Below are 27,936 nucleotides of genomic sequence, written 5' to 3' on the forward strand. Positions count from 1 at the left end.
ATTTGTACACAAATTCACGTTTTTGAGCAATTTCGGGTCTGCATGCACTTACAAAATGTTGCGTAATTTCGGAACCGCGTACCCGGAGGTCACAATTTTGGTCTCAAAAGTTGGGCGAGACTTGAAAGTAAAAAGTCAGCGAGCGACGCGGTTAACAAATTTCGCACAGCAGATTTATCGCAAAAAATGTTGAGGGGGGGCTGAATCAGCCCCCCCCCAGTCTTCTTAGGGTTAAGATACATGTGTGACCTACATGAGCACATAAAGCGATTGAATCCAAATCTTTAAGGTCTTCAGTTTGTAGAACATTTCCATTGTGGGAATATAAAGCAAATAATCACCCTTTGGTTTCAGTTGATGAGACTAACTACAGTACATGTATTACTTCGTGATGGCAATTTGAATGTTGATGCTCCTTCCCTAGGGGGTGTTGCAAGAAAATATTTGCAATTAATTGTAAATTTCTGTTGCAGTTTTACAATTGATATTAATGTATCAATTGTACCTCTATCATAATTTATTGTTTCTACTTGTTGCAAGAGGGAGGTCTGCAATCAAGTGTGTATTGTTAGTCAATTACCAGACTTACAATTGATTTTGGGATACCAAACTGACTTGCAATTGATAGCAATTTTTTGGCAACCCCCACTTAGTTTCGCTTCAGAGGATAGCTACATCCAAAGTTCCCTAAGAAATGATCATTTGTCCTTTCACTTTCCCGATATTAATTACACAGTTTTTGCTTGTCATATCACTCTAATAGTGGTACATGTACTTCTAATTTTGTATTGTTTCATTCACATTGAATCCATCATTTCAATTAGAGAGCCTGGTAGTACACGGATTGTCATTTTCATCATGTTCACATGGTTGTTGTTCTCGTTGCTATGCAATGTGCATGTATAAATCTTCACAAACATATATCCACTTTCTCATCTGTACTTTTACCTTTTTGATGAATTGAAGGTGTCTGAAAAGTGCGAGCAGATGATAGAATTTAACTGCAAGGGCTCCCCCATCTGGTCTGGAGATGTACAGACGGCTTGGTGGACTGATCGGCATGGCAATCGGATGGTCAACTGGGGCGGTGTCCCTACAGGCGAAAAGGGATGTGCGTGCAAGCTTTCTCAAGAAGGTCAGTTGAGAGAATACACACTTTCGACTACACTTATATGGAGTTGCAAAAAACTTATGATCATTTCCAAATCTATAGGTTCCCATATTTATATTACACTTTGAAAGGGGCACGATTTTAGCACTTGTCCTAGATATGCCACTGATCACAATATGTGACCAGGCATGGCAAGACCCACAAAAAAGAAATCACTCTGTGATTTAATAATAATGATAATAGCTGGATTTTAAAGCTCTTTTTGCCTAAGGATAAAAAGTGCTGCTATTATTTCCCCTGCTTTAGCTGTGCTGCCATATACATGTAGGTGCTGAAGCATTCAAGAAATTTCTTCCTACCGGGTACCCATTCACCTCACCTGGGTTGAGTGCAGCACAATGTGGGTAAATTTCCTGCTGAAGGAAAACACAACATAGCTTGGAATCGAACCCATGTCCCTCAGATTGAAAGACGAGAGTCATAACCACTAGACTACAGAAATTCATCAATGTCATACATGTAGCTCTTCTCTTGTTGGTTCTCAACTGTTTTTCAGTGGGAGGACATTAAACGTTTTTGTCAGAATGATAACATTTCAGTTTTTAGTATTTCTTGATAGAGTAAACTTCTTACTTTAAACTGTAAAGCAAAATGGATGTACCAAACAAAGCCAAATAATAAATTGTTTTGGCTATTTTAATATGACCCATATTTTGTTTTGGATTTATTTGCAATTTGTTCTTCTTCCTGAAAACCAAAGTATTCCCCCTATTTTGAACTGTAATAAATTGAAAACTGGATAAGATGATTCATTGGTACTTCTCTGTAATAAAGAACATGATATGCCTAATTAGCAGGGCTGTTATCGATAACGTCTTCATCGATAGTCCTGTCGATAATCACTTGTTTTTGCCACTTAGCGATTTCGATAACCTTTCTCTTGTTGTCGATAATCTTACCGCTCTAATGTCACACTAATTAGTAATTAGTGTGACAAATTTGGAGCTAGTTTTATAACCCACCTTTTTGTGGGTTTTGCCATGCCTGGTCACATATGGTGACATCTGTTTTTATTTGTCATTAAAGATTAAAGTGGAGTAGTTTTGTAGCACCATCTCTATATACACTTGAGTCATTGCAGAATATTTTCACGCCTTTTCTGAACTTCGCCTTTACATATCAATTTTTATTAAATTAAAAACAATTTGTGCAAAATGCTGGATTGGGGATTGAACTTGATAGGTCACAATACTGCTTTTGTCAATCCCCCACATTTTTAATTTCCTGTTTTTTTTTAAACTGCTTTTTAAATTAATTTTGATTATATATTCAATGTTTGATTCTTACTCAATTCGTAGAAATGGATTTGAATTGATTTGAAATAATTCCTGGCAATAATTTAAATAAATTTCTTGTCTACTTGTTTTATAGGTTGTGTAGGGGGAGCCGCTAGTTACTGCAACTGTGATGCCAACGATGCCGGGTCCATGCTTTACGATGGTGGCATTTTGAACGACAAGAGCAACCTCCCAGTGACCTCTGTGACCTTTGGCCGTTCCGCCGACAACACAAGCTTTTTCAGGGTATCTCCTCTCAGATGCAGTGGTCAAGGTATTTTGTAAAAGTGGAAGGCTATTTGTATTTTTCTCCCATCTCTTTCATTGCCAATACCCCATGTACAGTGTCTTTGCTGAAGAGATTTTTTTTAAATTTTGAATCAACCATCACTTCTTTGAGAAAGATTATAAATGGTGATGTGTATGTTTCAAAGTTCAGTGGATGAATGTAAGTTTTGTAATGAACATTGTCATTATATGATGTTTGTTAGAAATGTACAGATTTTGCAGTTATCCATTCTCATTCTTGCCATAATGAATATCAATTGAATGTGAAGAAAAGAAATGAACAGACTTATGCCCTTTAGATGTTGACGTCGCAGGCCTTCCATAGATGGCATTGATCATATGTTGTTTGTTAATCATCATGTGCTTTTTTCTGTTTTCTCTCTTTTACATCACAGGAGGCTCTCCTGCTTTAACAGAACAAGGTATGCTTTATTTATTTCTTTATTTAATAATTTAATAATTAATTTAATTTAATTTTGTTTATTATTTATTTATTTATTTATTTATTTATCTATTTATTTATTTATTAATGTATTTATTTATCTATCTATCTATTTATGAATTTATTTATCTATCTATTCATGTATTTATTTATTTATTTATTTATTCATTTTATGTATTAATTAATTAATTAATTTATTTATTCATTTATGTATTTATTTATTCATTCATTCATTCATGTATTTATTTATATATTTATATGTTTATTTAGGTATTTATTTAGAATTGACCTTAACATTCAGAGGGCACATCCTGAATCAACATATTTCTGAAGCTTTAATAGCAGTTACATGAAATGTACAAGGTCTTAAATCATGCTCTGCAATTCTTCTGTTATATAGATTACACCTTCTTATTCAATGCCGACGATCAAGAGGAACGTTTGATGAATGTATTGCCCCGCCTTGAGCCTGGCCAGGATATGGTGGAGTTTTCCGTTGATGCGATGTCTGATGCCTACATTGCTTTCGCTAGCGATCCGTATGGGGTTCCGGAATATGAGATTGGTATGTGATTCATATCAACTTTTGTCAATTCTTTTTTTTTTATTCCAGGCGTGAAATTATTTTTCTTATCTAATACGAGTAGCATTTTCGGTCATACATGTAACAGAAAAGCTCTTGATTAAGTTCTGCACAGTTCTGTAAAAAAAATCTACCGAAAAGTCATTTTTATGTGGCATTCTTGAAAATAGTGTTGGGCAAATTGCGATACGATGTCAGTAAAATAATTCCCTGCCAGGGCCATATGACGCAATGATCACAGAAAAAAAGACCTTATGATTGCATTGACCAAAATATACAATCATTTTGGCATTAAAATCAAATGTATCATCAGTCACAAGGCTTTATGTAACAGGGCCTGTGTGGGTGCTTCATACAAACTACATGTAAGTTAGGAATGACTTAATGCATAAATTGCTTAATACATGAATGGAGATCCTCTTTTGTGATAAATGGTATATCCTTAGAAGCTGCCTTATCACCCAAGAATGTGTTTAAGTCGTGTGTATGGGCAACTTTACAAACGGCTTTATGAAACGGTGACACAACATGTGCTCTTGCGACAATTTCTTCGGGCTTTATTTCGTCTAAGATATACATGTAGGGTTAGGGTTAAGTTTGCAATAGGGTTTTATTTTTGGTTTAGTGTTAGGTTGAGGATTGGGGGTATTGTTAAATCCAGGGTTGAAGTTGGCGAATTCATTAGTGTGTTGAATTTGCAGCGGAGCAATTGTCGCGGGAGCAAATGTCATGGACCTACTTGTATGACCCATCGGTTCCTTTCTGTACTGGAGCCTGTCTGCCGTATAAATTTTCGTGTACATGGTACATGCTTTTTGCTTCTTGCTTCTTGAATTTAAGAGCACCAATTAGGAGAAGCGCTCCACTGCCTTTTTGCCATACAGATTTAAGATGAAAAAATCAAACCAAAAGCACGGATTTGACATTTGAAATCAGGCCCCAGGTTCAAATACATGTACCATATTTATTAATTTGGTTGAAGGACCAAATAGAGAATTGAATGTACGAGCCACACTAACAACTTATCAATAGAGTAATAAACAGCTTTCCACATGTAAATACTCCCTTGTTTGGTCATCTTATTAGTAGCACACTATATCAGAACTACTGTACATGTATACATAAAAGCCATTATACTCCCCCCCCCCCCCCCGATCTACAGTGTATAAATGTACTTCTTTGATTTGTCTTTAAAAAAAAACAACAACATTGTTTTTCAATATTTCAGATTAAATACCTCTAGTTTTTACAGTTCTATTGATTTCATTTGATGTTCGAACCTACGGGTGAGCGAGATAAAAGTTTGTTTGTATTTATGTATTGTTATTATTATCATTACCATCATTAGATGTCAAGAATCATTTCACTCTCTCTTTCAGCGATTGGAGTGGATGGAAACAACATTACAGAATTTTTCGAAGGCCAGGAACAAGAGATGAGATTCGACACACCCGGGATCCTGAATGCGGACAGACCCACGCAGTTCCGTGTCAGTTTCTTAGACGAGGTCATCGAGCTTGTGAAGGTGGAAACCGGAGGTAGCGAGGTGCCGATTGGAGCTGTTGACTTTGGAACGGTACATCCCTTCCGATACATCCTCTTTGGTTCAAAGGCTCCCTCTACGTGGAGATTCCCCTACCTTGCTGCTACTTGTAAGTATATGTATCAAGAAGTAGAAGTGTAAAAGTTAGTCAGAAGCTGAGGATCTGACGACAATAGAGTGATGACAATGAAGATGATGGTGATAATGATAGTGATGATGATAGTGATGATGATGATAGTGATGATGATGATGATAGTGATGATGATGATGGTGATGATGATGATAATGATAGTGATGATGATGGTGATGATGATGATAATGATAGTGATGATGATGATGATGATGATGATAGTGGTGATGATGGTGATGATGATGATGTTGATGATGAAAGTGATGATGATGATTATAGTGATGATGATGATGATAATGATGATGATAGTGATGATGATGATGATGATAGTGATGATGATGATGATAGTGAGGTGATGATGATGATGATGTTGATGATAGTGATGATGATAGTTATGATGATGATGATAGTGATTATGATGATGATGATAGTGATGATGATAGTGATGATGATGATGATAATAGTGATGATGATGATAGTGATGATGATGATAGTGATGATGATGATGATGATGATAATGATATTGATGATGATAGTGATGATGATAAAACTGATGATGATGATAGTGGTAATGATGATAGTGATGATGATGATGATGATAGTGATGACGATGATTATAAAGAAGGATTAAATGATGATAATAATTGTATAATAGACAGATATTGTCTATCCTTAGGGTATTTCAACATATATTGCTCAAACTAAATTTATTTTTGGCCAAGCCAGAGACCAGGTGATATTATCCTCGCAGGGCGCTACAATATAAATGTATGAATTTATCTGACGTACAGATTTCTCTTAAACATATAGATATTTCTGTATAACCCACTAGATCTATATCCTTCTTAACCATAACTGAATGCACAGTTAACACTTTCCACTTGTTGGCAATACAACACCAACTGCCAAAATCCAAATTTCTCTCTCTGTTTCTTGTGAACCTAGGAATAGAATATTTCCAGATAGATATAGATCCAAATACCTATTACTGCATTATTGGCATGATTATCAACTGGTGTGTTGGCTGTGTTGGTAGAGCGTCTGCCTCACAACCGGGAGGTCGGGAGTTCTAGCCCTGGCCATGTCAAATGAATTTAATGAATTAGGGATAGAGCACCATTGATCTGCCGCTGCTCAGTGGCTGCTGGGCCCACGATCAATTGGGCAAAAGGAATTTTTGGAGGATCTCTACATGTATTTCGTCTACTTCGAACAAATAAAAGGCATTTCCTCTGTATTCAATTTGTAATGTAGCTTTTGCATGTATTGTATAGCTTTCTCTCTTTCCATTTTTATTTTTTGGTTCCAATTTTATGTGATATATTCTTGTTTGTGATTTGCTGATTATGTTTTTTTTTTTTTTATGAATATGAATACGGAAATTATTGAAATGACTATGAATGATAAAGAGCATATGGATTATTATTATCCCAAACAGCTATGCAGGTGTGCGATCCAGGCGTGATGATCATAGGATGTCCAAGCGGACAGTATATCGACGTGACCTACGCCAACTATGGCTATGACCTGACATCTACGTGCGGCGGCGACGGCATGGATTACCCTGCTTGCAGCTCAGAATCCTCCATCTCAGAGGTTCTTGAGCGTTGTCAAGGCCTCCCTTCCTGCGCCTTCCAGGTGACTACGGGTGTCTTTGGAGACCCCTGTGCTTCTGTTGACACTCCAAAGTCGCTGAAAGTTAGGTGAGAATTTCTTGTTAGATCTTTCCAAGTCCCTTTAAGTTAGAAAAAACAAAGAAGGGCAGCAAGGTTAATGTGAAAGAGAATTATGCATGAATAAAATAATGTAATCTTCAGGGCATGCGCTGTTGCAGTTTATCAAAGGTTTGTCTGTAATTAAGGGACTGATAGGATTTCTGGTCAGAGACACGTCTATAAATGACTCAGAATTGTTTTTATTTCTGTCATTAGTTCATTTCACTATGCTTGCTCTGTTTTTTCTCTAGTTTATATTAAAACACAACAGGATGGAAAACACATACATTACAGATCCATGTTGCAATTCCATTACAAAATATAAGCTTATGGAACATTTGAAATGATTATAGCTCATTGAATATCAGGCCAGTAAAAGGAAAATATATCTAAAACATGACTTCAGATAGTATAATGAAGACTTCTTCCATTACCAATTATAATATTCAATGTGTATGAAATTAGAAATTAAGATAAACAATAATGAGAGAATAATAAGTCTTCATTATTGCTTTGTAAAACTACATGTGGAGAAATGAAATTCCTGGCTTTTACTAAATCCAGACTGAGTACAGATCCTGTACTGGGATAAGGATGGTTTTCCCATATTCTGTTAAGGTGCCTTTGGTTGTGACCGACATGAAACGCTCAATTCATAACCCTGATGATGGTGTTATAACTTATATTTTCAATGGTGCAGGTATCGGTGCACCCCGGATCCCGTTCCGAAGTCGGGGAGAGCTGGGGCATGCCTCAACATGGTGTGTCACAATGGTGGAACCTGCCTCCCATTCAATGGTGGAGCTCGCTGCAAATGTGCGTACGGATGGACGGGACCCACATGTGATATGCGTGAGTATGCTGACAAGTAGGGGTGTGTTTGAGGCAATTATAGGGGAAGTTCATCTGGATGATACATATAGAAAGATAGAGAAAATATTGGAGAAGGTCTGATGAAAGTTCATTTGAAATAAAGTACTTAAGAATTTAGGAAGTCTTCATTTTGTGACGTCAAGTGCGAGAAGCTTCCCCATACATCCTGTAATATAAATTGCATAAATTCCCATTTCTTCCATGGAATATGATGGATACAAATATTTTTCTAGTAGATTGGGTATGAAATGGTGTCTGGTGATACATCCACCGTACAAATAAAATCACTTTCAATTTTTTTTGGAAAATCGCATTGTAATGGAGGGCTGCCCGTCTCTGATGTCACAAAATCAAAGCTTAAAAAATTCATAACTTTGATATTCGTTGACAGATTTCCATTAAACCTCTGTCAATATTTTTCCTCTAGTTTATCTGCTTTAACCCTAAATAGACTGGGCTATTTCGACGCCTAATATAAGAAGACTGGGGGGGGGGGGCTGATTCAGCCCCCCCTTATGATCTCGGCCGTCGACCGCGCGATCGCAACAAAAATTGGCACGCGCGTTACCCATGGCATTATCTACAAAACAATAATATCAAATTCTGCAAAAAATCTCATTGCTCATTAATTATGCTAATTTATGCATAAAATCATAAGTTTGCTCTAATTAATAAAATAATGCCCCTAAAATGCTAATTTTTGTTTCACATACTCTAGATAGGCATCTGATCAAATTTATTTAAAAAAAATTTCAACATCACATTTATTTTCTTATGTATTCTATTGTTTTCTAAATTTCTTATTTATTTCTTTGTTTTTCAACTTTGTTTTTTTTTTTTTTTTTCAATGGAAATTGTCGGGGACTTTATTTTGACCATTAAAAAGATAAAATTGATTGATTTTAAGCAGTAAAAGGAAATATAATGATACATTTATGAATTTTGGCTAAAAACACTATTTGCATTGGATTTGTACACAAATTCACGTTTTTGAGTAATTTTGGGTCTGCATGCACTTACGAAATGTTGCGTAATTTCGGAACCGCGTACTCGGGGGTCACAATTTTGGTCTCAGAAGTTGCGCGAGACTTGAAAGTAAAAAGTCAGCGAGTGATGCGGTCAAAAAATTTCAAGCGGCGGATTTATCACGAAACATGTCGAGGGGGGGGCTGAATCAGCCCCCCCCAGTCTTTTTAGGGTTAAATATAATCAAGTTATTTTCAGGGTCAGCTTCCCATTTAAGGTAAGCGTGTGAGACATACTTATTCAGTTGAGAACAAATGTCAGGCCTTTCTTTCATTTTCACATCTAAACACAGATTCAGATCAGTGGAAATCAAATTAACGTCCACAAAAGGAGGTTTTGAATTTGAAATTGACTTTATTTTACATAAATTCACATGTGAACAAAATAAAAGAAAAATTCATCAGAAGATTCAACATGATATATCACATGTCATAATTAACTGAATACCATAATACATTTAACATTTTCTCTGGTATTCTCTGAATATCTGACTTCTTTAGTTCTTTGTTTGGATTTTTCTATTTTCCATTTCTCGTACAAAAAGTTATCTTAAATTTGAATTTTTTCTGTCTACACCATATCTACTTGAATTAAGCAACATTGTATAGATACACCAAAAGCAACTGTTATTGTTATTTGCGTGTTTTATCGATATTTAATTTTAGTAAAAAAAAGTATTCACATGAATTTCTACATTAAAAGTATACATAGCAATCCTCTTAATAATAACATAAGTAAAGAACTGTTTGTTTAGATCTTATTCAACAAAAGTGTGCACTAAATCTTTGTTAACGTGACAGTGGGGACAATATTTGTTGTCATTAAAACCCCATATGAAAAGATTATATTTGATGGTTGTATGTTGTATAAAAGGTTAAAACTAAACTGTCATAAACAAAGTTCACTTGTAAATGTCAAATTTCTTGTAAACACAGAAAACTAGTAAATATCAGTCTTTAATATATTTTCCCCGAAGAGACAACATCTATTTGTAAAATTCAGCCTTAAACAAATCAAATTGTAAAAAATTTTACTACTGATATCCCTTTTTGCAGTGGCCAATTCTCCAAAAGAAAAAAAAAACCCAGGAAATTCAAGAGATTATTTTATTTCATTCTCTAGTTATGTACATGTATGTTTACAATACTCTGTAAACCATATTTTGGAATAGCTCTTTTTAATTTTGCATAATCAAATAACATATTATGCTTGCTTTTGTTTGTTTAAGACAAGCTAGAATTTATCCATCGAAACAAATGTCCTTCCTCAAAAAGATTTTGTACATAAATACATGTACATGTAATTCCACAATTGAACCAATCTTCATGAAACAAAGACTTACAGTAGTATTCTAAACAATGGTCTTATGCCATTACTTGTTTATGAACATTTATGTTTTGAACAGAAGCAGTTTCACAGGAGGCATTGTTCTTTACATAATTCCATGCTGGTAATATTTCCAGATGAAAATGTAAATGTACATTTCAATAATCCAATAATTTGTGGTCATGTTTACAGTGCAATAGAGAATTCATGCCACCAGTACAGTTATACCAAAAATGATACATATCCTTCCATGGACCGTCACTATCGTCTAACAATCTTTCGAGCCATCTTAAACGAAAGCTCTTATATTTTGATACCAATCATCCTTAACCCACCTTGGCTATAATTGTGTGTGAGTGCATCTTTTGACTTTTTCAATATTTGAGTTCCGAATGAAATTGAAAACGGATTAATTCAGTGTTTTAATGCATTTTTGTGGGATCACGTCTGCTATCATAAGAGGGATTACTCGACTTAGACCAAGTGATTTTAACAAAGTTAACCCGTTGCCAACTGGAATCGGGTAATCCCTGTACAAAGTCTATGCGTATTTCAGAATTCAGTAGTCAAGAGGTTAAATCATGTTATAACTGATTTGATTGATTTGCAATGTAGGTGAAGCTGTGTGCAACCTAATCGGGGGCTCTTACTTCAAGACGTTTGATGATAAGTTCTACTACTTCCCAGTGAGTTTCACCGACAACCAACAGTGTACTTTCACCCTGGTCAGCCACCAGTCATTCGCGGGGGAGCGCTTTGACGTCCTCACACGAAACGGAGAAGTGGTCATCGAGATTGCTTCGCAGGTATACAGTTTGTGCTTTTGTCCGTCAATAAGTTTCTTTTTTAATAGTTGAATTGCAATGGTCAGGGTATAATAGGTGTGTCGGAGGTACATGTACATGTACTTCAAAATTCTTCCAAGGTTGTGTGTGAAGATTCTGCGAGAGAGATGTGCCGTCTAGGAACAGAAAACTCACTGCAAGTTATTCAAATCATTTAATCTCCAGACTTGTCAATGATTCTATTGCGCAATTCTCTTGAATGCTACTTGTAGGTTGCAGTCAACTTTCTTAATCTTTAAAGAAATTATTATTTTTTTTACTTCTCTGATATTCAAGTTTTGGACAAGTTTTAACAGATAAGAAAGATTAATGTACTACTTCAGGCCATATGTTATAAACCAATTTACAAATATCTTATGAGCAGTGCATTTAACCCTAAAAGAGCCGGGTTATTTGGACCCCTCTCACAGCCGGGGGGGGGGGGGGGGATTCCGCCCCCCTCGGTTGGCACAAGCATTAGTCTTTGGATGAAGATGGGCAATAGCTATTTTTGCCATTTGTTGGAAACCATGGTATCGACATATTACATCATTCAATGTATAAGTTCGGGATCCAGCTACCTGTAATTCTTCAATTTGTCACCTACAATGTATGCTCATGAAATTTGGCACAAACATTAGTCTTGAGGAAAAAATTGTGCAAGACACATTTTTGGGCATGGGTCGGAAATTGTGTTGCCAAAGTAACAGTAACTTATGACCCAGGAAACTCATTGCAGGTCGAACTACTTCCTCAATTTTTTGACCAGTGCTCATGAAATGTGGCTCAATGATTGGTCTTGGGGTTAAGACATGCAAGACCCCTTGTTCTAAGTGTATTGGAAATGGCACTGCCATGGTAGGGGCAAGTGGCGGGGGAGTCAATTACCTTTAATGATATTTCTTGTTATAATTTATAATTGTTTGTATTTCAATGTATCATCATGTTCTCTGCTACTCTCAGACAATTGAACTTGGTGAGGATGTCAGGATAGATGGTTTTCCTGTAAATGATGTCTCTGGACAGCACTATAGCATATCAGAGAGAGGAAATGGAGAGGTAATTGACCCAATTCACTTCCTATTTCTTTCTTTCTTTCTTTATTTCGTTCGTTCGTCCGTCCGTCCTTCCTTCCTTCCTTCCAAACAAACACAATTTTCATTTCAATGGAAATTTTCATTGTGCATGTATCCTGCTGAGTGGTGCCAGAATGGCTTTGGGAGTGCGAGCTATACGTGTATACATGTATATATTTTGCATTGACTAGTAATTACAAATGGAACATGGTCAATATCATTCCCATTCAGTATGTAGTGCTATTTCTGAATAAAAGCCGTTTAACTTGAGCTAATCATTACTCTAAATTGCCAACGCGATGGAAATTACAAAATCAATATTTTACAATATAAAATTGAAAATTTTCAGTAAATGTATTCTTTTATCATTAAGTTTTCACTCATGTTCTTCCATGTACATTACATGTATGATTTTTTTTCGTTCTATGAAAATAAATAGAAAGTTAATGATTATTGCCAATTTTGGGAGCACAGAAGATTAATTTTGAACTTGAGAAAGCTGTGCTCATGTACCTCTTTGAGTTAATAATGGTTCCGCCCACCGAAACTTTGTCAGCTCAGAATGTTCCAGCGCAAATAACATGGAAATGTGCTGGATAAAAGTTAGAGGCTGAATCACCTTACAGCCAATCATTCAAACATTAAAAAAAAAATCAGAATGCTGCAAATATATTATTAAAACTGTATTAAAACAAATGTGCAATGGATATTTGGCGTTTTTTCGGGAAGTTACAAATTGATGCAGGGGTTCGAGTTCAATGATCTAGCCATGATCCCGTCATTCAGATGGTGACCTTAAATGTCGGTCCCAGAGGAAAATAATATCTGATTGATACACGTCTGACGAAACTCAAACACACACACACACACACTCTGGATATCAATTTAAGATGTATCTCTTAAAGCAGATACGAACCAACAGCGCCATCTCGAGTCCTCAACTACTCATACCTGGCCAATTTCCTGACCCATAATGCTCATGTACAGTAGTCTAGTAATATAGACCCACTTGAATGATAACATGCAAATTGACTCAATCATGTCAATACATTATACCGCAATAATTATGTTACCAAGTAGCAAAACAATTACCCTTCCTCTCGAAACATTTTAGTTTCTCTATACAAATACAATTCTTGGTCAATTTATTCTGTTGTATTAGTAGATATCTGAAAACGTATATTTTAAGACTATGTATCCATAACATACAGTCAATGAGAGACCAAACACAGCTTACTCCCCCTTTAAACCCCCTTCTCCTTCCTTTAGTACGTTGTAGAGCTGAACGTTGGGATGTCTATTCACTACAAGAAGGATGGACCTGTTTACATCACAATGAAAGGCACAGCGGATGTGGTTTCTGGCCTTTGTGGGAACAACGACGGCAACGCAGACAATGATTTTACTCTGGATAATGAGGTGAGCAGTATTCGTGATCTTGAAATCAAAATTACAAAGAGTTACGATTGATCTGATCAGTTGCAACTATGGACGTCAACATCAACGTCAACATGTACTGTATTACTCATGGTTGTTCAAAATATTTTCCAACTATGATGTACATGTATACATGCATTCATTGTTTTCTTGAAAATTGTGCAAATTTCGTATGGAAAAAATTATGACACTGATGGATTTCCGTAGAGTTACGATTGATTGGATCAGTCGTAACTCTTTGTAAGACGGGGCCCTGGTTGGCAAAGATCCTAAAATTGTGTTATTGTTGCATCTTCTTTTTTCAATCATCTAACAGTGTTAAAAAGTCACCCAAAATGCTTTTAATCTGGGCAAGTCTTTCGCAATGGGTACATTTTATGACATCCCAGAAGTAAGAAACTGTTTGTGTGAACCAGGCAAATATCTTTTGTGTCGTGTGGTCTAGTGGTTAGAGCATTGGACTCAAAATCACAAGGTTGTGAGTTTGAATCCCATCTCTGCCGTTGTCTCCACTTTGATAAAAAGACCCAAGAGTAATATCTGTCATCTATAAGGTCAGCCACTATGGCTGATCAACCTAGACTTAAATGTTTCCTATGTACTTGGTCATATACCAGCTTGGTGTTTACCTGCAAAAAGCTGTTCTGCCGAGTTCCTACGGGTGTTACCATAAACAGATCTTCCAATGATTTAATACTTGAGTAAAAAAAAAATGGTGTCCCAGAATGGCTTACTAATTTAAGATCATGATGTGTTGCAACTTCAGACCTGCTGGCAGTCTATTGCCATTGATGTATGAATGTGATGTCCATGTACTGTAACATTGCTAAAAAAAGTTGATTTCTACTACAACATATCCAGGGTTCCGTAACACAAAGGTTAGTGATTGATCGTACGTTTGTTTTCACGATTGATTGTACATGCAATCAATCATAGAAAAATGTTCTACGACCATTGCTGAGCTTTGTGTTACGGGCCCCAGAAAAGATTTCAAGATCAAAGATGAATTACTATACAGTAGTTGTAGACCTTCCTCACATTGATACATCAAGTGGGAGCCACATCTGAATTGGTCTTTACTGGAAGATGTACATGTACATGTAGTCGAGAACTATACCTTTTAATTTTTTACCAAACCGGATGGACTGACCCATCTGTCAAATAATAATAATAATATAGGTATATTTACCCAGGGAAGCCACTTCAGTTATGAAAACTGTTCTCCCAGTGGGCCCTGCTATTATTACCCCGGATTTAACTGGGCTCCCTAGGCGCTCAAGCATTCAAGGAATGTCTTCCTTCCGGGTACCCATTCACCTCACCTGGGTTGAGTGCAGCACAGTGTGGATAAATGATTTTTTTTCTTCTTACCAGTGTGTACCTGGTGAAATAATTGCTTGAATTTCATGATGGATGACATGATGTGTAGTTTTCTGGGGGCCTGTGTCATAAAGATTTACAATTATGGTAACTTAAACTACCATGGAAACCTTGATTTTGATTGGCTGTTGGGCCCCGTTGCCATGGTAGTTTCCATAATTAATTGCAGAGTTGCCATAATCATAAATCCTATATCAGACAGGCCCCAGGCGTTCACATTTGTGCCATGATCTCTATGTTTCACGATAATTCTTCTCACGGTAAGTGAAAACCAAGGACTTTCACTGCTCCCATCTTTGTCTTTCTCCAGATACTCGATACGCAAATGTTTGTGCAGCGGTACAAAAGGATTTGCGATCCCAACACCTACGAGCCTGTGGACGTACCTTGTGAAGAGAGTACACACATCAGCAATCAGTGTCATTTCACTTTGACTAACATCAGGAGCATATGTAAGTAAAAGGCCCGAATTTACAACAGTGCGCCAAATTGATGCCTGTTACCGTGGTTATCCACGCTATTGTTCAGAGAGGGATCGTCAGAGCTTTACAGATAGCATTCTGTCTTACATGTACACTATATCACAAATATCCATGTTGGAAATTCCATGTTGAAATAATTTTTACCACCTACATACATGTATACCCAGGGACTAAAACCCACATTTTGTGCTAAATTGTAAACAAAAATAAAGTAGTCCTATATATTATCAATGTGCCATCCATCCTTGTAGAAGGAGGGGGGGGGGGGGGGGGGTCGGGGTTGAAGTGGCCTGTTGGCATTTTATCATAAATATCCATTTATGAATATCCATTTATATCATTATAAAGCAAACCTTAATCGTACATGTACTTACTTACTCGATATGTAGCTATTTCGACAAAGTCAGTTCTGTAGCTTTGTCTTTTTTATGTTAATCTGAAGCACATAGAGATAGAGTTACATTACATGAAATGATCAATATATTATTATCAGTCAAAGTTTGAGGCGTGCAAAAATTGTCTGATTCATTTGATGTAAATTGATTTACTTTCTCCAATGGCAGAATATAATTTGAATCAAGGAATTCATTTTTCTTAAAGTTTTTGTTCAACTTGCTCACATTTCTTTATTTCTGCATCAGACTTGGCAAAAAATGATCGCCGGGTAATACCACATGTGTTCACGAGGATGATGGATCAAAGGTCATCTTGGGGTCAAAATATCATATTGCATGTTTTATTGATCAGGAAATCAGGCAAGACTCATCGGCCCGAATTCACAAAGGTGGTTTTGAAAACCCATGGTTGAATCCATGGTTTATGCAGATTTCCTGTATAAATCCCGCTTAATTTACCGCGTATCGGGTGCCTGTATAAAAAATGTCCAATGCTGATGCGCGCTTTTGTCACAGTGCGCCAAATTGAAGCCTGTTACCATGATTAGATACATGTATGCTGTTTCATTCATGAGTCCACTGTTTGAAGAGTGGACTCATTAATTCAAAAGAGTGGACTCATGAATAAAATAGCGTGGATAACCACGGCAACAGGCGTCAATTTGGCTCACTGGGACAATAGCGCGCATCAGCATTGGACAGTTTTTAATATATGCGGTAAAATAAGCATAATTTATACAGGAAATCTGCATAAACCATGGACTCAACCATGGGTTTTCAAAACCACCTTTGTGAATTCGGGCCATTGTTCACGAACCACCTTCTCTCTACAAATATTTATTTTGTGATAAATCCACTTGAATGTCCGAAGACAGTGATGGACTTACATATAGTGACCCATTTCTTTCTTTCCTCTTTATCTCCCCCTCACCTCTTTAAATCTTCCATAGTCGATATCTGCCCGGTTGCTCCCGAGGTCTACCTTGAGTCCTGCCTGCATCACGTGTGTCACTCCCAGAGTCAGTGTGACTCCATTCATGACTACGTGACAAGGTGTAAGGCTCAGAATGTCAACGTAGAAGGCTGGAGAACCCTATCAGACTGTGGTGAGTGTTCTTGACTGAGATTTATACATGTACGTTGGGTGATTACAAGTCCAGTGTTGGTGGTAGTGCTGGTGTTGGAAGCACAATTTGTATTGTGTTTCCTAACTCCAAAACCTGTTCTGAGTTTACAAAAAAATGGCTATCCAGAAGTGGAAGCAGGGGCTCCCCAAAAGGCAGATGCCAGAGAGGGGAAGCTTGAAGAACCTGGTCAAGGCTTGGATCTTTTTTGACTGAGATTTATACTTACATTGGGTGATTACAAGTCCAGTCTTGGTGTTGGTGTTGGAAACACAATTTGGATTGTGTTTCCTAATTCCAAAACCTGTTCTGAGTTTACAAAAAAATGGCTGTCCAGAAGTGGAAGCAGGGGCTCCCCAAAAGGCAGATGCGGGAGAGGGAGAGCTTGAAGAACCTGGTCAAGGCTTGGATCTTTTTTGACTGAGATTTATACTTACATTGGGTGATTACAAGTCCAGTGTTGGTGTTGGTGTTGGAAACACAATTTTGATTATGTTTTCTAGCTCAAAAACCTATTCTGAGTTTACAAAAAATGGCTGTCCAGAAGTGGAATCAAGGGCTCCCCAAAAGGCAGATGCCGGAGAGGGAGAGCTTGAAGAACCTGGTCAAGGCTTGGATCTTTTTTGACTGAGATTTATACTTACATTGGGTGATTACAAGTCCAGTGTTGATGTTGGTGTTGGAAACACAATTTTGATTATGTTTCCTAGCTCCAATGCCGATTCTGTGTGTACAAAAATGATACAGATCACCATATTGATGGCTCAACACCTTGTGAATGACTTTTCAGGGCCAATTTTATTTTATGTTTGGTACTATGCTCATGGAATAGTTAACCTAGCACCAACACCTAAAGGTCAGCACTGAACTTGAGTTCACCCATTCAGGGAAAAAGGACATTTTGTGTGAGATGATTCTTTGAAGGTGTACATGATGGCACTGTTATAATGATGAGGGCTTACCTGTACTTGTACTTTTCACCATGTGGGTAGGACAGTTGGATGGTGGAGTGATAGAGATGGAAATGGAAAGGCGAGAAAGAAGAAGATGAGAGAGTGAGAAGCGTATTTCATGCTGTACTGTTAAGTAAGTCCTTCAAAAGAGCTGTAAATTAGTTGAGAAATAATGATGACTTGGAGCAGAAGAGTATGAGTTACGATGTCCTGGCAGTGATGGGTGGCGAAGTGGTAATGACATGTACAGTGTTTAGGACTGTTGGATGGTGGAGGGATAGAGATGGAAATGGAAAGGCAAGAAAGAAGAAGATGAGAGAGTGAGAAGCGTATTTCATGCTTTAAGGTTAAGTCTTTCAGAAGAGCTGTAAATCAGTTGAGTGATGATGATGGCTTGGAGCAGAAGAGTATAGGTTACAAAGTCCTGGCAGTGATGAGTAGCAAAGTGGTAATGAGAAGATGTGCAGTGTTTAGGACAGTTGGATGGTGGATGGATAGAGATGGAAATGGAAAGGTGAGAAAGAATAGATGAGAAGGAGAAGCTTCTTTTTTAATGCGGCAAGGTTTGTAAGTCCTTCAAAAGAGCTGTAAATTAGTTGAGAAATGATGACTTGGAGCAGAAGAGTATGAGTTATGATGTCCTGGAAGTGATGGGTGGCGAAGTGGTAATGAGAAGATGTGCAGTGGTTAGGACAGTTGGATGGTAGAGGGATAGATATGGAAATGGAAAGGCAAGAAAGAAGATGAGAGAGTGAGAAGCATACTTCATGCATTAAGGTTAAGTCTTTCAAAAGAGCTGTAAATTAGTTGAGAAATGATCAGGGCCCTGTCCACAGAGGATTATTCTATTGTTACTGGGGGTGCTCAGCATCGTCATGGCACCCCCATCCTCCGTGGCCAGGTCCATGGAAATGATGACCAGGAGCAGAAGAGTAGATGAGCTGAGAAGTCCTGGCAGTGATGCATAGATGAGTGGTGATGAGCGTATGACCAGTGGAGTATAGAAGCGATGTGGAGTCTTACTGTTCCATGAAGCCTGACTGTCTGTCATTTTTTGTGAACTTTTTGTTTTACAGTGCCCTATATATCAGACTAAATCAGAGCTGCCAACCAGTACTTTTTTGCCATATTTAGTATGTTTTTGCAACCAAAATACGACATTACGTTAAAAAAAATATGATTTCTTTTTGCGAAATCGTAATTTATTGAGAAAAATCATCTCTATATGTCTCTATTTCATAAAACTTACGCAGATATAGTTATTGGATGAATATAATTTAAGGTAACTTGTTTTTTTTCAATCTTTTTGTTAAAACCAGGGTGAGATATACACATGTTTCAATGTTTTTTTTTGTCATCTGCAAGAGCAGTGTGCATTTTATTATGAAATACAGTTTTTTTGGGGAAATACAGTGTTTTTTAATCACAGAATACAATTTTTCATTCCCAGAGGTTGGCAGGTCTGCAAAGTAAACCAGAAGAATGAAATTTTACTTAATAATACTACCCTTGTAAAAAAGAACAATACAGTACATGGTATTACTATGGTATTACCATAGTATACTATGGTAATACCATAGTGATACCATGGTAATACCATAGTGATACCATGGTACTGTTTGGTACTTTTTTACAAGGGTATTTTTACATGTAAAAGTATTTTTATTGCAACAGTTCTTTGTGTATTTTGTTTGGTAGAAATAATTGTCTAAGGGTTGTTTCCAATCAGGGTATGCAGTTCAAAATCTCATTTGGTTGGCATTTTGATTTCAGAGAAAACTAAGTATCTAATTACTCAAAGAATAATTCAGTTTGGGTGCTTTCTAAGTGGGGGAGGGCAAGGGGGGGGGGCACTGTCCCCCTACCCTTTATGGCCACCTTACATCTGTATATTTGCATTTCTCTGGAGTAAAATTCATCTGTACAATTCACAGATACGTGAATATGTAAAACAATATTTCCTACAAATTCATACATTATCAAGTGATACGTCCAATTCATGGCAAAACTATGTTGTGGAAAATATGAATGCAATTAACCGAAGCTCTCTATTTTCTCCATGTTTAATGTAAGTCATTTTCTTTGTTTGATTAAAAATAGACATACAGTACATCCTGTCTTTTCTCTCTTTCGGTTGCAGCCATGCAATGTGGTCCCAACATGATGTACGAAGAAATGGCCTCTGCGTGTCAGCCCACTTGTCAAAACCAGACACCACAGACGGATTGCAACCAACCACCCATGGACGGCTGTGTGTGCATGACAGGCTACATCCTCTATAACGAAATGTGCATCACAATGGCAACTTGCAGTAAGTCAAGTTTTTCAAGCGCTCTGAATCAGGCAATTTTTTTTTTTTTTTTCGGGGGGGGGGGGGGGCTCCTTTTTACAACTTACCACCTGAATCTGCAACATTAGATATTTTTTAGCTTTAACAGTGTCGTGATTGGTGATTTTTAGGGGGCTATTTTTTTTTTAGTTTCCAGGGCTCTTATGAGCATTTCAGGGGCGAGGTCACCTTGAGCCCCCATGTATTTTTATCCCTGCTCTAAATCGACTATTAAAGGCGACCGCACACCTTACGACTGGTCTGCGACCCGATTTCAGAATAAAATGTTGTAGAATTTGATGCTAATATTGAGACTTGGAATATCATACTGTGTAATGTTATAAATCATCGTACGAATACCTATGATCAAATCTGTGACTATGCTATCATCCTTCTTGGAATAAAAGAGAATTTAATATAGTCGTAATGACGTCATAGCAGTCGTACGATTGGCTACGATTTGAAACTAATTTGGCCTTTACTCCAAAATAAAGGCTTGCAATCTTTCAAGTTGGTTATAAGATTATTCTTTCAATTAATTTTAACCTCACATTAAATGATATGTTCCATTCACATCTTCAGAAAATGAGCAAAATGCGATTTGTTCCAAAATCGGATCGCGAACAGTCGTAAGGTGTGCGGTGGCCTTAAGATATCAATTTTTTCACATTTATCTGATGCTTTCCTATTCATTGTGTAATCTAAATCAAATTCTATTTGCATTTTCGCTGAGTTGGTCATGTAACAGTTTTCCCATTCTTTTTACCGTGCACTCCTATAAGCAATGTAATTTCTTTCCTACATGTAATTTTGAGCAAAATCATCCATATTTTCGTCAGTCGGAAAAGGTTGGCTTGTCTTTGTACAGTGAAATTAAAGACTATGATAATAATTCATAACAATATTTTCATTTTCCATTATTTTCCCCATCGATTAGATATCATCTTGTCTGGGTCTAGTGGTCAGCCAGCTCCTCCAGGCCCTGTCAATACTGGTGAGTATCAACCTGGCTTAGGGGGTGTTTCATGAACCATCTTCTTAATTGGTTTCCACCTATGAATTGGCTCTCAGCCAATCAGATGCATGCATTTCAGTAGCTTATGAAATTTTCAGTGTAATCACTCGGACTAACCTATTCGTGAAACTCCCCTAGAGCCCTGTGACTACATGTAAGTTCAGGTCATTTTCCAGCTATGGAAAGCCAGTTGCCACCACAGGTTGTAATGTTGGAAGACACACACCGGGTCATTTCAAGTATGGCATTAGAAGCTGATGCAGACATTATGGTAATACATGTACCAACACCAGCAGCCAAAGTACTCTACTTGAACTAGGCCTAACAAACTAAATTATTTGTGTGCCTTAGCAGAGAGAGAGAGAGAAAAAAATCAGGGTCGGTAACTAAAGTATTTTGTTTTTTATCATCTTAATTTTTCATTAATTTTAGGTTTGATATGAGAGAGCTCCTAGATCTATTTTCTTTTACAGGCACAATGCTTTTAATGTGGATGAAATTCTACTGCATAATTTAACAGTTTTTATGTGTTTTTTTCTTCAAAAACGATGTGGCAAAATGTATGAAAATTAGGGTCGATTGTCATATTTTTGAAAAAATCTGAATAATAAAAAAAATCAAAGTCTGTGCCAGATTTTCCAGGGGTCAGTCGGGGTACAACAAACAAACAATTTTTGTTGAATCCCTCAGGCTGGCGATGGGATGAACTTGAAAAGATATGACATACTGTATTTCTGGCAGTACATGTTGAAAGCTGGTGTTGAATGTTGTCTGATGAACCAAGTTTGACACTGGGTGTTACAACTTCAGGGTGCTACATAGGCACTTGCCCGATTGCCCGGGGCAAGTAAAAGTTAGAGCCGGGCAAGTGTTTTGAAGTAAAGACCAAAACTACTTGCCCGAATTGGGCAAGCAAAATTCTCACAGTAGAATGACCAAAATTAGGGTCGATATGATATTGACCCTAATTTTGGTCATGGCAGGTAGATCAGTTCATGTCAAAAGAGAGAAAACGGTCAATGGTTTATAAAAACCGCAAAACTTCCTTTTTAAGAGGTAAAACTTTTTTTCAAGGATTTTTTCGGATAAGTGAAATAGATCTTGGGGCAAGTATATTCCAACTATTTGAAAATTTACTTGCCCAACCAGGCAAGTGCTTCTAAAAAGTTATGTAGCACCCTGCTGAACTTTTCATGCAATTTCCCTTCCCCATACCTCTAGCCCCAGGGAATCGATGGGGACATTGTGATTTTGAATTCGTTGGTAGTGTTGATGTTGAAATAATGCTCACAAATAAAATGAAATACCACTGTCTAATCAGCTTTTATGGTTCAGATGAGTAAAAATCATTGGCGCTTTATAAGAAAATGAGTCAGTTCTCTCACAAGCAAATCTAAGGTTTTTTGTGTACCTTTAGATATATCTTATCCATTTATTTTTGCAGGAATGACAAGTTTATTTTCATTGTTCAACCAAAGGCAGAGTAAGTAAACCGGCATGTACAGTGTGCATGTACTTCTGTTTGTTCTTTCGCATGCACATATATATGATGATGGTAATGACGGTGATGATGATGATGATGTTGATGATGGTGATGATGATAAGTTGATGATGATAAGTTGATGATTATATGATGATGATGATAATGACGGTGATGATGACGATGATTATGAAAATGATGATGATAATGATACGGATGATGACGATGATGATGATAGTTATTATAATGATGATGATGATGATACTGATGGTGATGATGGTGATGGTGATGACGATGATGATGATGATGGATATGATGATGATGATGAAAAGGTAAAGATGATGAAGACGATGACAATGATAGTGATGATGATGATAGTGATAATGATAATGAAGAGAATGATGATGATGAAAATTGAAATGATGATCATAATAATAATGATGATGATTATAATGGTAGTAATGATAATAGAGCTGAAATAATCCAATACTATTCAAGGACAGGGACTTGGCTGCCCTAATGATAGGCTTCAATGCCCATTTCACTGACCTGGGCCCGTCTTACAAAGAGTTGCGATTGACTCAATCAACCACAACTATAGACAGCCAGGAACGTCAATATCTAAAATGCATCTTTGTTCAAAGTATTTTCTGGATATGATGTCTATTCATACATTAATTGCTCCCTTGAAGATTCAGTGTGATTCTCCTTGTTTACTAGGGAGAAATTTCCTATTAAAAAAATAATGGTATGGATGGATTTCCATACAGTTGAGATTGATTGGTTCAATCATAGCTCTTTGTGTGAAGGGACCCTGGGATATAAAGGTATGTTGTGCCATTTTTATAAGCGGCCTTCTTCCCCCCCCCCAAAAAAAAAAAGACAAGAAAAAGAAAGAGTAATCTATTAACACATCTTAAAAACAGTTGTCAGAGAAAAATTTACGACAAACTGCTTTATGGAATAAATTACCATCTTACATCCATAAGGCCAACTCCCTCAATCAATTTAAGACCTTGCTAAAGACCCACCTTTTCAATGTCTAGATATCAGTTGTGGGTATATACAATATATGGAGGTGCACATCTTTAGTTGCATTTTGTTTGTATGTTTCTTTAAATTTTGTTTTTTAATTTATTAAGACTACATTTTTATTTATAGTTGATAGGCAGAAAACTTAGCGCTTAGAAACCCCTGTTTTAAGCGCCCTACAAATGTTATGATTATTATTTATGAAGCACTCCCCTGGTATTCATTCAACACCTTTGTCTCAATGACAATAGTTACAATCACTGAATGCTTTGCTCTCGGCCAATCAGAGGCAAGCTCTCCAGTAGCTTATAACAGTTTATATCAGAGAAAATCAATGACAAACTGTTTGATGAATCACTCCCCTGGTATTTATTTTACACTGCTTTTGTCTCGATGTCAACAGCTACAATAACCGGATCTGGGCAACCTGCTGTTTCGATTCCAGGACAACCTGCTGTGAATCCAGGACAACCAGGTTCTTTCATTCCGGGACAACCAGCCCCACAGCAACCAAGTGGTAAGTCTTCAGTATCAATCCTCTGCGTAGAGATAAATCTTTTGCAAAAATGAATAAATCTATATAGATATCCATATACGTACATGTTTGAATATACAGTACGTATTTATGGAATAGATATTAATCTCTAACATGGTCATGGGCTTTATTATACACTTCATACAAAGATTCTAATCAAATATTAGTCAAAACTACATCATGTGACTTGATTATATGTTATTGATATATACATGTACATGTACAGTACATTTACATATATTTAGGCATTTATACAGTGCGTCCCACAAAAGAGGGAACCTGTTTTGAGAGATAGATTTCACAATTATTAAATATGTTTTTTACTATAAATTTGATACTCATGGCAAGAGTGGAATCTCATCTCTACCAACAGCGTATAGTCAGGCAGCATATGTCATTTACTTCGACAAATTGGCTAAGTCTGATTTTTCACTTTTATGTGATTGGTGACATCACAAGGAACAACTTTCAACTTGGTGACAAATTTCTAATGGTCATCTTGACCATGTTAGGGGTCAAAATAAGGTCAATTGGGGTCAATTTTTTAACTTGCCCCAATTCTGTCAAATGACATATCGAATTGTTTGCCTTGTTATACTGAACAAAAATATGTACACAATCATATACTCTTGACCTCCCGATAAAAAGTTATGACCGGAAATGTCAAAGGTCAACGAACTTTGGTTAAATGGCTAATTACACTGAAGGTGTTAAGAAAGCTCATTTTTCCGAGTTTTAATGCATGTGTGAACTTTATTATTTTCGATTTTGGTAATTCCATCGTCAGAAATCCCTATCCAGAAGATATAAAGGGTCAAGACAAGGTCACGGAATGGTCAAAAGGTCAACAAACTTTCATTGGAAGCCAAAGTACACGTCTAATAGCGGCTAGAAGTTTAGAAGTCTTATTTTTCGTGGGTTCTTTATTTTGAGTCTATATCTAAGAAGATATTTTATATACAAAGGGGTCAAATATGCTTATTTAGGAACAAAATAGATAAACAGAGATAGACGTCTAATACATTCAGTGTGGTATGGTATTGCAGGAATACTTTGAAACGACTTGACAAACCCTAATGCCCTTAAAAGTCGTATCATCTTCATGATGTTATAAGTGCAACCAGCTCTTTCCGACTTACTTGATTTTCTTGATTTAGGAATTCAATTCAAGTTCAATTCATTTTCAATTTACTAGTCTTTGATATGTAAAGATACATTTAATCCCTTTGCTTTGTACATAATATTTTAATCAACAGAAAGTATTGTAATGTATTGGGGTATATGATTATGTGCACTATGTTAACAGACACATCGTTTGATCAGTGCTCCCAGCTCCTAAGAAAGATACCTAACATCTTATTTGGATTAACTTACGAATAAGATGATGAGGTAAGGAATGAGGATGATATGATAAGTTGGACTCAGATTGCTATTAATTCTAATGTGTGACTGTTATATTATTTATGACAAAGAGGCAACATCGTGCAAGCATGCTCATTGTAGTCAGTCATGGGTGTCCATCATGCTGATGTGATATGTCCTGACCATTACACATTCCTGATTATGTGCTGACATTAACATGTCTTGTACTATTTTATAAAGTGTGTTTTTCCAGAACAGACAACGTGAAACTAAACTTAATACCAGATGCAGATTTTGTTTTTGTTCTTTTGTCGTTCTTGTTTTTTTCCTACTTGCTGAATTACCTGGATGTTACTAGAAAGAATAATTATATAATTGAAGTAAACCACGGGCATACCGCAGCGGGAAGGGGGGGGGGGGGCAGCTGCCCCCAGAAATTGTGAAGACTTGCATTATTACTAAAAAATAAATATAATTGACCAAAAGTATGCACGAAATCCTTATGAATTTTCACTTTACAAAATGCAAAAGGGCCCAATGATATGCTTAGAACAGCACATGAACCATAAATGTGTAGTCCTTCTTGACTCCAGAGATCGAGTAATGGACAGAATATATCACATCAGCATAATGGACATCTAGGACTACAATGAGCATGCATGCACGAAGTTGCTTCTTTGTCAGAAACGATATAACCGTCATACATTAGAATTAATTGAGGAGCAATTGGAACCCAACTTATCATCCTCAATCCTTACCTCATTATCTTATTTGCAAGATAATCCAAATAAAATGTTAGGCATCTTTCTTAGGAGCTGGGAGCACTGATCAATCGATGTGTTTATTCTGTTAACATAGCATTATACTTATACCCCAATACATTACAATAATTTCTGTTAATTTTTCTGTACAAAGCAAATGAAGGAAATGTTTCTTTACATATCAAAGATGAGTAAATTGAAAATGAACTGAACTTGAATTGAATTCCTAAATGAATAAAAAAACTCCCTGGTTGCACTTATCACATCTTAAAGATGATAAGATTTTAAGGGCATAAGGGTTTGTCAAGTCTTTTCAAGGTATTCCCTCAATACCACACTGAATGCATTCGACGTCTACATGTATCTCTGTTTATCTACTTTGTTCCTAAATAAGCACATTTGACCCCTTTATATATAAAATGTCTTCTTAGATATAGACTCAAAATAAAGAACCCACGAAAAATAAGACTTCTAAACTTCTAGCCGCTATTAGACGTGTAGTTTGGCTTCCAATGAAAGTTTGTTGACCTTTTGACATTTCCCTGACCTTGTCTTGACCCTTTATTTCTTCTTGATAAGGACTTCTGACGATGGAATTACCAAAATCGAAAATAATAAAGTTCACACATGCATTAAAACTCGGAAAAATGAGCTTTCTTAACACCTTCAGTGTAATTAGCCATTTAACCAAAGTTCGTTGACCTTTGACTTTTCCGGTCATAACTTTTTAACGGGAGGTCAAGAGTATATGATTGTATACACTTTTTTGTTCAGTATAACAAGGCAAACAATTTGATATGTCATTTGACAGAATTGGGGCAAGTTAAAAAATTGACCCCTATTGACCTTATTTTGACCCCTAACATGGTCAGGATGACCATTATAAATTTGTCACCAAGTTGAAAGCTGTTCCTTGTGATGTCACCAATCACATAAAAGTGAAAAATCAGACTTAGCCAATTTGTCGAAGTAGCCGGTAAATCATGACATATGCTGCCTGACTAGTAGCAAATCTTTTACGCATGGCAGATTACAAGCAATAAATATTGAGGCATGTCAGAAGTGAGTTGTGCAGAAACTCACGTGTGAATCTGAATCCACTCTCATTTCAGGGATCAGTGAGAGGAACTTAACAAAGAATTAGAGTACAGAAGTGTGACGTCATCAATTTTCACTTTTTGCATTTCAACGCTTTTTATACCATAATTTGGTAGAGCATGATGAAATAACCCCACAACCCAAATTTGATTGCAATCGGTTCATGGGGCCTCAAGAAATGACCTCATGAATACATAATTAGCCCCATTGAAGTCAATGTATTATTGGCCTGGTTCTAAAAGTTAGGAAAAAAAAAGAACGATTACTGGGCCATCCTTG

The 27,936-nt window shown here is 36.7% G+C and overlaps 1 protein-coding gene across 1 annotated transcript in view; it reads left to right on the forward strand.

Annotated features, from left to right (window-relative positions):
• The window catches only part of LOC129271797 (uncharacterized), a 130,486-nt gene that overhangs the window by 56,145 nt on the left and 46,405 nt on the right, over positions 1 to 27,936 (forward strand). Inside the window, exons 38-53 of the mRNA XM_064106821.1 lie at positions 967 to 1,135; positions 2,543 to 2,722; positions 3,132 to 3,158; positions 3,579 to 3,743; positions 5,141 to 5,413; positions 6,873 to 7,137; positions 7,850 to 8,001; positions 10,990 to 11,180; positions 12,162 to 12,257; positions 13,544 to 13,693; positions 15,402 to 15,543; positions 16,919 to 17,074; positions 20,186 to 20,356; positions 21,312 to 21,368; positions 22,834 to 22,872; positions 24,305 to 24,418. Of these exons, the coding sequence (XP_063962891.1) occupies positions 967 to 1,135; positions 2,543 to 2,722; positions 3,132 to 3,158; positions 3,579 to 3,743; positions 5,141 to 5,413; positions 6,873 to 7,137; positions 7,850 to 8,001; positions 10,990 to 11,180; positions 12,162 to 12,257; positions 13,544 to 13,693; positions 15,402 to 15,543; positions 16,919 to 17,074; positions 20,186 to 20,356; positions 21,312 to 21,368; positions 22,834 to 22,872; positions 24,305 to 24,418 (2,347 nt within the window). The remainder of the gene's footprint in view (positions 1 to 966; positions 1,136 to 2,542; positions 2,723 to 3,131; positions 3,159 to 3,578; positions 3,744 to 5,140; positions 5,414 to 6,872; positions 7,138 to 7,849; positions 8,002 to 10,989; positions 11,181 to 12,161; positions 12,258 to 13,543; positions 13,694 to 15,401; positions 15,544 to 16,918; positions 17,075 to 20,185; positions 20,357 to 21,311; positions 21,369 to 22,833; positions 22,873 to 24,304; positions 24,419 to 27,936) is intronic.

The sequence above is a fragment of the Lytechinus pictus genome, chromosome 11 (genome assembly GCF_037042905.1).
Source record: "Lytechinus pictus isolate F3 Inbred chromosome 11, Lp3.0, whole genome shotgun sequence".
In the NCBI taxonomy this organism is placed as follows: Eukaryota; Metazoa; Echinodermata; class Echinoidea; order Temnopleuroida; family Toxopneustidae; genus Lytechinus; species Lytechinus pictus.